This window comes from Anarrhichthys ocellatus, unplaced genomic scaffold, assembly GCF_004355925.1.
Source record: "Anarrhichthys ocellatus isolate YVR2014 unplaced genomic scaffold, GSC_Weel_1.0 scaffold21, whole genome shotgun sequence".
Lineage (NCBI taxonomy): Eukaryota > Metazoa > Chordata > Actinopteri > Perciformes > Anarhichadidae > Anarrhichthys > Anarrhichthys ocellatus.
The window spans coordinates 4961632-4976346 of record NW_022280051.1 but is presented as its reverse complement, the minus strand read 5'-3'; the positions used below and the strand labels follow the sequence as shown (position 1 = coordinate 4976346).

General features: G+C 40.1%; 2 protein-coding genes across 3 annotated transcripts; one reads left to right on the top strand and one right to left on the bottom strand.

Moving 5' to 3' along the window:
- Window positions 1-667: 667 nt before the first annotated feature.
- Window positions 668-7352, top strand: cd9b (CD9 molecule b). 2 transcript variants are annotated; one of them, XM_031859133.1, is made up of 8 exons: window positions 668-959; window positions 4417-4519; window positions 5179-5276; window positions 5404-5478; window positions 5546-5647; window positions 5839-5928; window positions 6468-6551; window positions 6654-7352. In XM_031859133.1, exons 1-8 carry the CDS (start codon window positions 891-893, stop codon window positions 6717-6719), a joined length of 687 nt encoding a protein of 228 aa, XP_031714993.1. In that variant the 5' UTR covers window positions 668-890; the 3' UTR covers window positions 6720-7352. The 2 variants fall into 2 exon arrangements, with proteins under 2 accessions (XP_031714993.1, XP_031714994.1); XM_031859134.1 differs by lacking the exon at window positions 668-959 and adding an exon at window positions 2554-2699.
- A 320-nt stretch (window positions 7353-7672) lies between these two features.
- tmem243b (transmembrane protein 243, mitochondrial b) lies at window positions 7673-14149 on the bottom strand. The gene is made up of 5 exons (XM_031859135.1): window positions 12283-14149; window positions 11133-11409; window positions 10980-11030; window positions 10366-10470; window positions 7673-10209 (listed from the first exon to the last, which is right to left on the bottom strand). The coding sequence occupies exons 2-5, from the start codon at window positions 11208-11210 to the stop codon at window positions 10090-10092; spliced, it is 354 nt and encodes a 117-aa protein (XP_031714995.1). The 5' UTR covers window positions 11211-11409; window positions 12283-14149; the 3' UTR covers window positions 7673-10089.
- Between the last annotated feature and the right edge of the window lie 566 nt (window positions 14150-14715).

Genomic DNA, 14715 nt, shown 5'->3' with positions numbered 1-14715 from the left:
CCTTCATCCCCATCCTCCTCATCCTCCTCATCCTCATCCTCATCATCAGTGTGTGTTTGTGTGCAGTTGCAAACAAAAGTCGTGGGCTGGCCGATCACACTGTCGCCTTTGTTCTGCAGAAGAAGAAAAACAGTCACATTTCCACCAAAGAGAACGAGAGAATATAGCCGCGCACACACACACACACACACACACACACACACAGCGTTAAAAAACATATTATTAAATGCATCATCAAGTCACATATACATCTATCTTAATGTACAAAACAACTGTCATAAAACTACTTAACTTCATTTCAGAGGTTCTCAGATTCAATAACTTGTAATCATAAGTATATAACAACAATAATAATAAGAGTAATGCTGGTATGAAATTCACAAGTGATGTACACATGAATGCATCAATGATTATAATTCAATACTATTATATGTATTCACTCCTAGTTCACTTGTGCAGTATTTTGGCCTATTCTCTGTTACTTTTATGGTTTTTATTCGATTTGTATTCGATTTATTACATTGTTTTTCTTCATCAAAGGACGTGTGGTTAGCTAAGAGGAACAAAAGAAGCAAAGAGTGAGAAAAAGAGAGAAAGAAAGAAAGGAAACTATGCTTCTGTCTATTTCTGTGGGTGTTCAGCCGTTGACGTTCTCTGTTGCCTCCCAGCCGATCGGGCACGCGCGCGCGCGGTCACGCAGAGCGACATCTGTTGAGCGCGCGAGCTCTGTCCAACCCTGCTCCACCCAACCGACAAGTGGCGGAAACCATCGAACGCAGCCGAACCCAGCCGAACGTTTCAGATCCGAAAATAACGCAAGAACAGCGAGAGATTTTCCAGATATTTGACAGTTTTATTTCGATCTACCTTCGTTAAGGCACACAGTAGTGATGACTGCTCTTAGCAGCTGGGAGGTGTGCGTCAAGTACGCCCTCTTCATCTTTAATTTCGTCTTCTGGGTAAGATATTTTAAGATATTTAATATAATATTGACAAAAGTAAGCTAGTTTAAACTAACGTTTTCTGCTAACACTTGCTCACACGGTTTATTTAATTCCAATGTAAAGGTCAATATTGTCAACAAATGTATATGTATAATAGTAGTTCTGTTTAAGGTATGGTGGAAGTAACGTTACATGTCCTTAAGTAGTACTTTTGAGGTACTTGTAAAGTTATTTCAATTAAATTTTACGTTAACTTTACTTGCTAGCCGAACGTTACTTCTAATGTTACTTGTACTTAAAAATATTTAAAGTACCAAAAGTAAGAGTAGTCATTATGCAGACTGGTATTATATATATATATATATACTCATAATGATATATATATTATATTATTGGATCATAATCATTGATGCATTAATGTGTACATCAATTTAATACTGAACTGCTTTAACTAAACTTGACCATATTTCTTCTTGGTTGTAAAGTGGACATTTTCATGACATTAGTTCAATTTCATGTATTTAATTCATGAGGAATTTAAGATATTATTTCAGTTCAACTAATCTAGACACACTGACCAACATGTGTCTTTATTCTTATTAAGTGTTTTATTACAATATTGTGTTGTTCTGACCGAGACAACTCCCAAATTATTGATTGTAAGTATTTACATTTCATCACGAGAAACATTTTGCCACAATCAATGTCAGCATTGTGTACACCATAGTCTCACAGTTGGTGGACTTTTATCTTAATTAATATGACGAGCTAGGCTTCATGAGCCAGTAGGACGGACAACATGCAGCTGTAAATACATTAACACAGATGTTAACATGTTGTCGAAGATGTTGACTCTAAAAACTGAGACATTTTGATTGACTTCCTGCCCACTCCTATTTCCCTTATTGTCTCTCTGACCACTCATTTATAATATAGTAGTTGGTTATGCAATCATGCATATCTCAATTATGTGGGAATTGTCATATCTAAACTAGAACGCTGCCAACTCGCCAAACAGAATAGCTCATGGCAGAGAAGAGAGAGCGAAGGGAGTGAGAGACGGGGGAGGCTTTAGCAGCTCGGACACAAAGCTAGTGTTGTTGGTTTCACTGGGTCTACTGGGAGAGGAGCTCCAGTTACCTCAGTGTGTGTGTGTCTCTGTGCGTGTGTGTGTGTGAACACACCTGTGAAGCTTCATTTCTCTTCATCCACATTGTTTTATGCTTCTTGTTTGGTCTCAGAATATTGTTTTTTTACCATACCAGTTTAGTTATTCATAAATAATTCAATGATCAGTATACCCTCTCTGTCTTCTCTGGTGATGTGACAGTAATCAAGTCATTTTTAATGTAATATCATGGAATAATTCTAAATATTAAAAATGTATCCTGAGTTCTCTCAGTCACTCACCTGCTTGATAATTGCATTCACCTGCTCCGATTTAAACCTCAAGGTCCTCTGCTGGAAGAGAATACCCCTCCCACACCTCCTCACTCCCACTCCTCCTCCCTCCTCCACTCAGTCCCTCCCCCTTCCTCTCTCTAAGTATACCCAGGTGAGCCATGCAAGGGTGTGGTTCCCAAAAAATACTTCTCACCCGGCCCTATTTGTTGTCCTCCCACAAAGAAGACGGTGTAACTCAGAGAAGGACACTCTGCGTTTGGATTGTCTTCTTAAAAACCTCTAAATCTTGAAGCCATGGGAGCTCTGCAGTGTATCAAATACATGGTGTTTGTGTTCAACTTTCTCTTCTGGGTACGTAGTGTCACTTACACATGATATGTGAGGCTCTGAGGATATTTAGCTGGTGCTTTTAAAATGTGATTCAGTAAGAGGAGGGAAGTTAAAACAAGTGTTAGTTTGAGGAGTGTGTATTGTTTGAGGGGAGAGGCTGCTTAACTTGTGTTTAAATTATGGTTAAAATCCAGTTTAAAACTTCTTTTGTAGAAAGTTTTGAGCCTTATTTTGAGCTGGCTCTCTCAGGGTTACAAACTTTATCTTCAGCTGAATTCATGAATCAATTCCTGAACTTTTTGGGGCTGAAAATGTGCTCCCGGTGGAAACTATAGAGCAGGATTGGTTGATTACATTCACCTGCTGTCAGGCAGACTGTCGGGACATTACAACACACATGGTGTTCTCGGTAGATTTGATTTAGTCTCAATCACCAGATCCCAAAAGATAAACGAGGGTTTGACATCCGCTGTAGAACTAGAAGGGAAATTATTGTTTGTAATCCCAGAGGTGGTGTGAAGTCACTCGAAGTTCTTTAACACAGAGATTTATCCCCAAATAAGCACACTCCCTGCTGTGTCATTACCGTTATGACCTGTTCACAGTGACTGTTACGTCTTTGTTTAATGACTTTTAACTGCTCGTCAGTGTGTAATGATTGCACAGACAACTATGAGTGGACACATGAGATAACCGAAGAGAGAGAGGCGTAAACGTCAGATTACATCGTTTATTTATTATAAAATGTTCCTTGTTCTAAAAGGCTACATTTCCCACGGTCCACATTGTCTTGGAGGATATTTCATTTACAAGAAACTCTATAACTAGTTCATAAAAGATGCCAAACATGTCAGCAATAATTCATTTCTCTGTTGCCTTGGCACTTTTACTGGTGCTGCAGAGAGAGAGTGTCTTCTTGTGGTTAATGTGAACCTCCAGGGTGTTGTCTTCCATCTGTAAGACGACTCATCGCTGCCTTTGACTACACAAACACACAACTCTCCTGAGTGCTTTTACCGTATGTTCACACCAATAAATTCATCATTCAGCACGCAAGCTTTTTACAGCCAGGACGTAATGAAAACAAGATTATATCAAGTACTAATCCAAAAGACTCCACTGCTTCACTGTCGGAGTGAAAGGTCTTCGTGCTATATGCATATATTGCATGAAACAGAATATTAAGCCTTTACACCCCTACGCTGAGGTGGGTGCACATTGTTGTGATGTGTCCGTCCGTCCAGTGGTTCATGGTCATCAGACTGTGACAGAGGACGTGTTGAGGCAGAATCCTCACGCCTCCTGTTGCACAACAACACAGACGTCAGACCTACGGCGTCGGACATTATGGAAGTTATTTGGGTGGGTTATTACTGAGGTTAACGCCGTGGAAGAGTCATGTACATACACAAGATGACTCTCACCATTACTTTGCAATGTATAACTTAATAAAACAATGTCCTGGTTAAACAAAGACGTGTTATTGTACTAGAAGATGTGCTTGTTGATCGGGTTGTAGTGGGTGGGTTTGGTATTCGGGACTGTGTGTGTGTTGGGAATGTGAAGCATTCAGTGGAATCCAGCACAGTGTTTTCCACAGACTGAAATATCTCACCAGCTATTGCAGGAGATGGTTTGTCTTGATACAGACCATCACGCTCCTCACGGGAGGAATGGAAGTAACTTTGGTGATCCCATGAATGTAGTTTGACCCTGTCATTCTCTGTGTCTCATGTAGCTAGCAGGTACCGGGGTGCTGGCTGTGGGCCTTTGGCTGCGTTTTGACTCCAGGACCAAGGGACTGTTTCAAGGCGATGACTCGCCTACAGTCTTCTTCACCGGTAAGGCCTCAGCCACTCGAGCCTATTATTAAACCTAAACTCGTTCTATTAGGCACACGTTTCCACACGAGATGTCTCTCTGACATCTCCCGTTTACATGTTAAACAGGAGTTGACCCAATAACCATGTGCACAGTTGGTTATCAGATCAGATGCGACGGTAGCGCTACGACAGGAACGAGCAGAAGAGGCAGCTGAGGTCAACACGACACACGGCTTTCATTCTTCTCCTCACAGGGTCGTCTTTGTTTCTCCACTTCTGTGTTCTCCGAGGAGCTCGCAGGAAGAGACTCCCTTCCTCCCTCCCGTCACTCTTTGTGTTTCGCTTCCATCAAACTGATGAGTGAACAATCCTCTGAGCAGTGAGGTGACAGAGGATTGTTTTGAAATGACAAACATCTTAATAACTGCTTGTGAGGAGGAATGTTTGTGTGGTTCATTTTTAAAACATGATTCATCAGCATGAAAACTGCATCAAAGGACAGTAAAGATGCTGAAATCATTTTTCTAATTAGTTTTTACAGTAGATGTTTGGAAACAGTCATTTATGATTCGCTGAATATTATTCATAACCACAACTAGAGGGAAGTACAACAACACGGCAGAAGTATTCTGATGCTTTAACAAACACCGTCACCACGATATCGTGTCGTTCTGTAGGCGTGTACATCCTGGTTGCGGCGGGCGCTCTAATGATGATCGTGGGCTTCCTGGGATGCTGCGGCGCCATTAAAGAGTCGCCGTGCATGCTGGGATTGGTGAGTCACTCTTCATGTTCAGCACGTGAACAGAGTATTTTTGAAAATGTATCGACACTAAATGTCAAAACCAGGTGACTCCGGAGCTCGTAAAGTACAGTTCTGACTCTCTTGTTTTCCCGTTTAGTTCTTCCTCTTCCTGCTCCTCATCTTCGCTGTGGAAGTGGCTGCTGGGATCTGGGGTCTCTCCAACAAGGACAGGGTACACAACACACACCCATTCTGTTGTCAGCTGGCAGAGTCTGCAGTGTTTTTCTTTGTGTGTTCAGGTGGTGGACGACGTCACAGAGTTCTACAAGCAGACTTACGACAACTACAAAAACACCAGACAGGAAGCGCTGAAGGAGACGCTGCGTCTCATCCACTATGGAGTGAGAACACACACACACACACAAATGGTCTATTGCAACAACTTAATACCCATCACCATCATCAGGGCAACATTTCAATTCCTCCAATAATTTGGTTTTCGGTCAAATTCCTGCAGAACTAGTGCTGGTTCTTTGTGTTCAGTGCTAATCTTACACCTGTATTTCCTCTTGTTCTTGTTTCCTCTTCACAGCTCAACTGCTGCGGTCCCGCGGGGACGGTGTTTGATGCCGCCAAAGATATCTGCCCCAAGCAGGAAGGACTGGAGATCCTCGTCACCACGGTAAGGCAACACACAGACGGTGTAGGAGTCTCATGTCACATGGTTGGTTTCAGGTGAGCCGGTCCTGATCGGTCCACACTAACGTGCCGGTTAGATTTGCATCTCAGACTTGATCGCGATCTTCTCCGACGTCATGAACTCGTGGGTCACCTGATTGAAGATCTGATTGGCTCTCAGTTTTGACAACAAAACTATTAGTAGAAAATCCAAATTATCTGTGTCATTGTTGTGTAAACGAAGGTTTAATCTAAAAACATATCTTCTTTATGCATTTTTATAATGTGTTATTTCTGAAGCACTTATCAAACGTAAAAAGAACAGGATGGAATACAATGGACACACTTACACATAAATATATATTTAACCTCCTAAACGCGTATAAATTAATCCAAATGTGGTCTTTGAACTACAAGTTGCCTACAAATCCGATCTAACGGATTCTTTGACTTCCTGTTTTTTTTCCCGCCCCCTGCTGCTTCTTATAAAATGCATTTAATTCCACTCCCAAACATTCCTTCTTCCTGTTGCTGTTCCTTCAGACCTGTCCAGCCGTCATCGACCAGATGTTCAACAACAAGCTGCACATCATCGGGGGGGTCGGCATCGGTATCGGTGTCATCATGGTGAGTCTGTGGAGGACGGACCTAGTTTATCTCGAGTCTCTTAGTTTCAGCTAATACAGTAACTCTAATGTGGCTTTAACCCTTTCTATTCCTCCTCCTCAGATCTTCGGCATGATCTTCAGCATGATGCTCTGCTGTGCCATCAAGAGGTCCAGGGACTTCGTCTGAGCACACCGTCACAACCTCACCTTTTACACTTCCTATTCGTTTAATAGTCATAACAGCCGTTTGGTAGCTTACTGTTCGGGTCCATACAGGATGACCACACCTGTGAGCGTATGGAACCTCGACACGTTTCTTTTCCACTCACGAGTACAAATGTAACCTCCCTTCAAAGTGAACTGAACTGTTTCCCAACATGAAGATTCAACGTCCAGCTCTTCATCAGAGATGTGTTGACTCTGCTGCCCTCTGGAGGACATTACAGATCACCACTCTTCACTTGTTGGGGAACATCCGTTCAGTTTGATGTTGTTCATCAAGTTTTCGTCAGCCTGTGGTTGGTTTCTATTCTAACAGGCTTTTTTTGCAGCTGACTAAATTTTAGTGACTTTATTTTTTTTGCTCGTTTCTGAAGTTAAATGTTTTGATTTGTTTTTTTTTAAAGCTGAACTGTGGAGTTTTATGCAAATATTTTGATTGACTGAAGTTCAGATATATCTTTAAAATGCCAAATAAATGAACTCATGAAGAGTGCTTTGTGTTAAACTGAGACATTGTAACAATGGTTGTGACTGATTTTATTTAACCAAATTATTGATGTTGTCCTTCAGCCAAAATTAAACAGTTAATTGTAAAGTTTCTCAGAGGTCTTAATAATCCATCTTTTCTCAGGAGATCTACTGAATACAAACATTGAATTGTAATAACTTTACATTCACTGCCTTCATCGGGTCTTTTGTTTTATTTTCATGAGAACATTTTTTTTAATCAAGTTTCACATAAGAGATAAAGTCTGAGATAGTTGACAGTAAGTCATTATGTGGGAAAACACTTAAACATATTTTATATACATTTATGGATAAAATTCTAATTGGATAACCCAAGTTGGTCATTTGCACTTTCACCAAAGAGTCTGAAAACTCAGTCACACAATTGGAAAAAAGAAAGTATAGAGGCAGTCTGGGTACATAATTATTTATTCCATAAAACAAAGGAACGCACGGCTTTCACAATCCTAAAGTCGTGGCGAGTTGAGACGGGTTTAGTTTGTCACTGTCGTCGGTTTACTGCAGAAACAAAAAGAACAGATGAGACGAGCTTAAAGGAAGAGTCTGGTCTTATTCTATATTTTACCTTTTTTAAATATTGAGACGCGTACTGACACTGGGATTTGTTGACATGTAGAATAATGTGAGCCTCTTCCTTTAAGATTGTGTGAAACTTTGAGACCAAACCAGACACCAGAATTAGATTTTTGGCAGCGATAGAGATTAACTCTACTTCTTTTTGGGCTTAAACGTTTAGTTAAATCAGGGAATGGACAGAAGATTAATCAGATTAAACCACCAAAATGAGCATTCTAACATACAAACACCTAATCGAGAAAACAACCCCCAGATAAATCAATTATGACTTTAAAACTGTTAGATTCCAGTTTGAAAAGTCCAGTCGGTTCACTCCACTTAAGTGCAAAGATGCCTTTTGCAGACAAAGTCCTGCTTTACTTCATCTTCTCTGTTTCACTCGTTCAGGATCACTAAAGCAGCTACATATGTAAACAGTGTCTGCAAACCAAACCTCTCTTTCACACGGTGAATGTGCCGAGCTAAACGGATCTACAAAATAAAAAAAGAAAGCAAACTTAAAGCTACTTCTGGAAACCCAGGCTCAGAGCTGTGAATGGCAGAATTATTTAGTGCAACGTTTCGATGGCGGACACATCGACGTGATATAGAAACGTATAACGGTCCCTGTAAAGATCTGTTGTGCAGTGACGTGTGGCTTCGGTGTGAATTGTTCCCATTCATTCGTGCTACAGCTGTGTGTGTGTGTGCGCGTGTGTGTGTCTTACACAAACGTGCAAGTCAACCTTCCTTTGGTGCAGCATTTAAGAAATCCTCAAAGAAAAGACTTGATGTGGAAAATGAATTAAATGATAATCAGATAAGCTAAAGAAGAAATAAAAACATTCCAACTGTTTTGCATATATTTGCCACAGACGCCTGAAGCTGCTTGTGCTATTGCTGCGTTTGTGCTACAGTTCACAGTCGGTGTGTTTACATGCTCATCATTTACATCCTGGTTAAAGGAAACATCCACGCTGTTCAAATCTGAACAGTATAAAATTATAAAGTAAAGTATAAAGTAATTAAAGACGGTTTATTAATCAAAAGCATCCGTTCTCCTGTGAATTTACAGCTTTAATGTCTTTTCCTCTGGATATTATCCTCATTCGTAGTTGTTTTTCCTACGATGTTTTAAATTCCCGTAAAACGTATCTCCAACGCCGAACCTTTTCATCTGATTCTCCTTTTTTTGGGGTCATTATTGGACGTCGATTCGTTGAGTTTTGGACCGTTTTATAACAAAATAGAAGATAGAACAATAGAAGTTGCATAGAGAATACTTATAATTGTATTTTAGTTTAATCATAATTCATTTACCCACCAAATCGGAGAGTTGCATTGGCTTTTATTCTTTATAATGATATCTCTTTGTCGTTTATGATCTTGAATATAAATAAAGCTTGAATGGAGTTTGACTGTGTCCCAATTCCACAGTTCATTCTACATTAAGTATATACAAAAAATGCTTAATAATGCCCACAATTCATTGCACTGCTAACGGCTGCAAAAAAGTATTACATCTTTTGCTTTCTGGTGGAGAAGTTTGACATCTATGTGCAGACGATGTGCATGAACTCCTGCTGGTACGCAACAGTAAATCACATCGAGTACAACTGAAAAACAGTGTACAAGTGGTAGTACATACTCTATAGTAGTCGTATGTAGTACAGAACTGGGACGTATACTTCTGTTATCTACAACCTGCAGTGTGGCTTCTTCGCTTTACCACTTCACCTTTAAAGGAGGCGTTGCCCGTCTCTCGGTTAGACAGAAGATACAGGATGTTGCATCATAACTCAGAAGAAGTTTGGCCGACACTAACGGGATAAAAGGGCAGATGTTTCCTTTAACTGCTGCATCGTCAAACCAAACCGAATATGTTTAAGAGCTCGTTATTGTGAGGATCCGACTGTAAATAATGAAGTTTACGTTCATGTAAACACACCTGTTTCATCCTCCAGGCAGATTCATGGCCTCTAACAGTGCATCATGTGTGTGTGTGTGTGTGTGTGTGTGTGTGTGTAGTTCATTATGTTTCAGCACCAAGTCTGACAGTCTTCATCCCACAGGAACCATTAAGCTTCACTGGTTTTGGTCCAAGAAAAGTTTGCTGCAGGTCAGATGTGTAAATCATTCCATCAAGTGTGTGAGGAGTCCGTCTCTCCACGTAGTCCTTCCATGTCTCAAGGCCATGTCTTCCCTTCCTCCTCCTCCTCCTCCTCCTCCTCTTCCTCCTTGTGTCCCCATCTCTACCTGACATCGTGGAAGTAGAGGTTGGCACAAAGACACAGCAGCACGATGGACACCAGCATGTAGTAGATCAGATTCCTGAATTTAGGCTCCAGATCGCCCTGCCGGTACCAGAATATCTGATGGGGAGAAACATAAATATAGTTTTTTCCTTATATATAATAAAAAGGTCAGTATAACATCAGCTAATGCAATAACGTCGGTGCTGTTCTACTGCACTCCTACTCTCTTAAGTAATTATAAATGTTGTGAATTTATAATAATAATGGCTTTACCAGCATTATAGCGGAGCCACATGCTAACAGGATGCACACGGCAAAGAAGACATTAAGCGGCCGTGGAGGCAACGAGGGGAACACAAAGGAACTGATGACGGTCACCTGGAAGACAAAGCAGGACGTTAAAGACACTTAAACATTAAATACGTTCAATTAACTAAACTCCAGCTGAACTGGATATTCAAACTGTTAAACTGCAGCCTCTAAATGAAAGTAAACCATGAGGAAAATGACTATTCAAAGGGCCCTTGATGTGTTCATGCCACACGATAAGAAGCATAATATTAGCATGTGAGACTTTTAATGTCTGTAAAGGAGAAACGTGAGATCAGTTATAACCGCTCTAGACTTAAATAGAACCTACACAGCCTGTCTAATGGTAAATAAAAAGAATAAACGCATTCCAAGTAGAAGCTAATAAATGCATCAATATTTGCATTTTCAAAGTTATGGTGCAGCTCAGAGCTACTTATTATGACTGGCTCTTTGTGCTCTTTGTGCTCTTTGTGCTCGTTGGTGCTCGCGTGTGATACGAAAGCAACAGATAAAATTCAGTCGTTAAAAACAGCTAAAAGTGGAAGAAAGTGTTTGAAGATCAGTTTTGTACTCACTAAAACAACCAGAGACGTGAACCCCCCCACCGCCAGGTTGATGATCCGATCCTGCGGGAAAAGACGAAGAAAGAGTTGAAACAAAAACATTTTCATTTAGCTGTGAGATTGTGAATTAAATTCTGCATTAAACCACTTCCTCCAGGCTCCTACCCGTGCCGAGGTCTCCCCGAACAGAGGCCTGTTGTCCATGCCGCTGGTGCCATACGTCCTGGTGGAGAAGTCGTCCATGGCCCGGCTCGGCAGACACCAAACACTCGCCTCTCAGCAGCGCCGCCTCCTGGAGACGCCGGGCCGGCAGTGCTGCATGTTATCGAAGCTAACTAGGGAGCTAGCTCCTAGCCGCCTCCCTCAGGAAGCTGTCGGGCTCAACAGACCGATGGGGACATGATGGAGGGTGACTGGTTGCCAGGTGGGTTAGTTACTTTACCTGTGGAACAAAACAAAATATATCACAACAGGAAATGAAAGCCAAACATACCAAACATCAAAGTCTCTCACCAAACATCAAAGTCTCTCACCACAACATCAAAGTCTCTCACCACAACATCAAAGTCTCTCACCACAACATCAAACATGTGCAAAAGTAACAAATGGTTTAGGACTAGAACCTGGACCACATCCTGGTTTAGGACAAGAACCTGGACCACATGCTGGTTAAATGTTAATATTTCGCGTGAACCTCAGTAGTAAATAAAGTGTATCCAAATAAAAAGTAATGAAGAAAGAATTTAGAGTTCCACATCTACTATAACGGCATTATAACTTTAGAAAACACAATAAATATATAAAAGACACTCAAAGTTACAGCATCGTGTTTTTATAAATCAACAGTTTCTCTAACTATTAATAAACCACAGAAAACAGATTTCTATTGCAGCTCATTCGGCTTCACTTCCTCTATTTGCAGGTGTGATAACAACCACAAGTCCGTTCCATCTCTAAAGAAGAAGAAGAGAGTAGTGATGATGATGATGATAGCGGTTAAAAGAGGAAGCTGATATGAAACTCTGATTCTGCTCCAATGTAAAACTCTATTTTTCTGTTAAACTCTTGATTCAGCGACTACTTTGATGATTGATTCACTTTTTGAGCAAAAACTCCACAAACATTCTCCAGTTCCAACCTCTCAGATGTCAAATATATGACGTATTTATGTGACAAACTGAATATATTTAGGGTTTGGACAGTTGATGGCGCAAAACTGGGCTTTGGGAACTTACGATGGGTATTTTTCAGATTTCTTAACCTTATCTGACATTAGAAATGCTACGCACGTCTCCGTGTTGTTTGATGTACTTACTCTACAAAAACTATCCGTCCACCAGCTCCAGAGCAGACGACAGACTCTGTGAGGAGATTGTTTCGGTTTCTAATTAAGGTAGAGACCTTATATTATATGATAGATGATGTATTTAAAGAGAGAGACAGGAGCAGTCCTTCACTGCCTGATCTGGGAACTATTTTTTACCTGAACAACTTTCAGAGGATGTAAAAGTACTTTTCACAAGCCCGAGGTTTTTAGTTTGAGCCCTGATTTAATGCAATAAATGTGCTCCTACATCCTCATTTTTGATATTGCCAAAAAGTTTCTTTGTCTGCTCACGACTCTCAGAATTCCAGGAATGACAGAACTAGACCGCAGACAGCAATATCAAGACAGGGGAAAGTTTAGGCTCAGCTTTGTTACAAACTGACGCACTTCCCATTTCAGTTTGCACAGCCGGAGGCATCGACTCATGTTCGGACACAACAAAAGCCTTTTTTTAGGAAGGCTTATGAAGTCCATAACAACACCTCGAGAGAGAGGTTAAAATATATTCCTCCAACAAGAGTTTCACACCCGTTATCACAAAGACGGCAGCAGCTGTTGCTGCTTCCTTTCTGGGTCAGAAGGCAGCAGGAAAGGAAACAAACCCCCCTCGCTGAGCTTTCTCAGCAGAAAAACACAGTGTGGAAAGCAAGAGCTTCATTATGAGCTAGAATAAAACTGTCCTACTGCGACATTCCTCCAGAGCCTTGTGATTCACTAGGCTCCTTAAAAACAAGACTGAGCTAAGAAGAAAAATATTTGTTTCACAGTGAAAACCGGTGTAACGACACCTCCAGAGACCGTTTAAACTAAACAAATCTAGGAAACAAAGCTATTTATTCAGTCAGATTAGTGTAGAAAGTGAATACAAAGGGGAATATGTCCATTTGGGCAGATAGGTAAGCTTTAGAAAAGTTACTGTTAACCTTAATCTGTTGCTCAACATATCAATTATTTCCTTAAATTTCAGATAATCTATAAAATGTCACAACAGTAGCGAAATATGCAGAAAATGTCTTGTTTTGTCACACCAACAACCAACAACCCAAAGATATTCAGCTTCCTATTACAGAAGATTTTAAGAAAAACATCCCCAAACTCAATTTGCTATAATAGTAATCTATTTAAATCACAATTATGACTCCAAAAGCATTGATTTCTTGTAATGTATAAGTTAAAAATGACACAAATAGTCAAAATAGTTGCTTATTAGTTGTCTGTTGATGGACTAATTGGTTAATTAACTTCTTTCAGCTCCAGATAAAAAGGTTTTTGTTGAAAATAAGCTGCAATTAAGATAATTGAATGCCTTTTTCAAGGACTTATATACTCTTTGTTTCTTAATTAATGCACACAGAATTGGGTCAGTCCCATCTGGTTCCAGTGACAGTCAGTACCGAGCACTGTGACTAAAGTAGAGGCAAGAATAGAGTCTCATGAGCAGATACCGATGGGTTAAACTAACATTAATGTATATATACTGTGCAGCTACAGTCAAAACATTAGCAGCTTGTTGTTGGGAAGTTAAGAGATAAAATCTGCACAAACACCTAACACCATGGTTAGTAAATAACTCACCTGGCTAGCTAAGAGCTAAGCAAACACCTTTAACTTTAACACAAATAGCCGTGTGAGTTAACGCCACCTAACCACATGTTATTAATACTGCAACCCCGGTAAACGAGGACTATAAACGATAAGCTAAACGTTGACGTTTATACCTTCACTTTACGTTACTGCTAGCTGACGTTAACTTACAAGGCCAACTGTGAAGCAGGCTGCTAACAATACTAAGCTAACCACCCAGAGAAGAATCAGTACATTTTAAAGACCAACGTTTTTCTACTATCTGACTCTACTAGAGGCCCACTTGCCTTATAAACCTCCGTGTTGACTCCGGTGTAACTTCAGACATAATAGGGTCGAGTATGAATTAAAGGGAATAAGCCCGGTAGCTTCGGTTCAAGCTGTTAAAGGAGAGTTCAATTACTGTTGAGCCGACAGCAAGAGTACGGTTTATATGGTTGAGGCCTACGGGAGGTTCACACCAGACTCCATTCAAAAACAGGACATTTAACAACGGATGCTAATATGCTAATTTATTATATATATATATATAGAGACATAGTAAAAAAACAAGATCAAAACAAGTATTATAAATAGGTAAATAAGTAATAATAATAAAACAGTAAAGAATAAGTAAAAAAGAATAAGTAAAAAAGAAATAAGTAAAAAAGTAAAAAATCCACAACAACAAAAATATTATATCTACAGACAATAGTTGACTAGTTGTAGTATTGCACAGTGTATTTATACTGCACAGATTTTCGTTTATTAGTAAGTGTTTACATGCCGCACATTAAAACAGAAAAGTACAAGTTTGAGTTAGTTTTAGTGCATTTTTTTCCTAGTAACTTCAAAAAT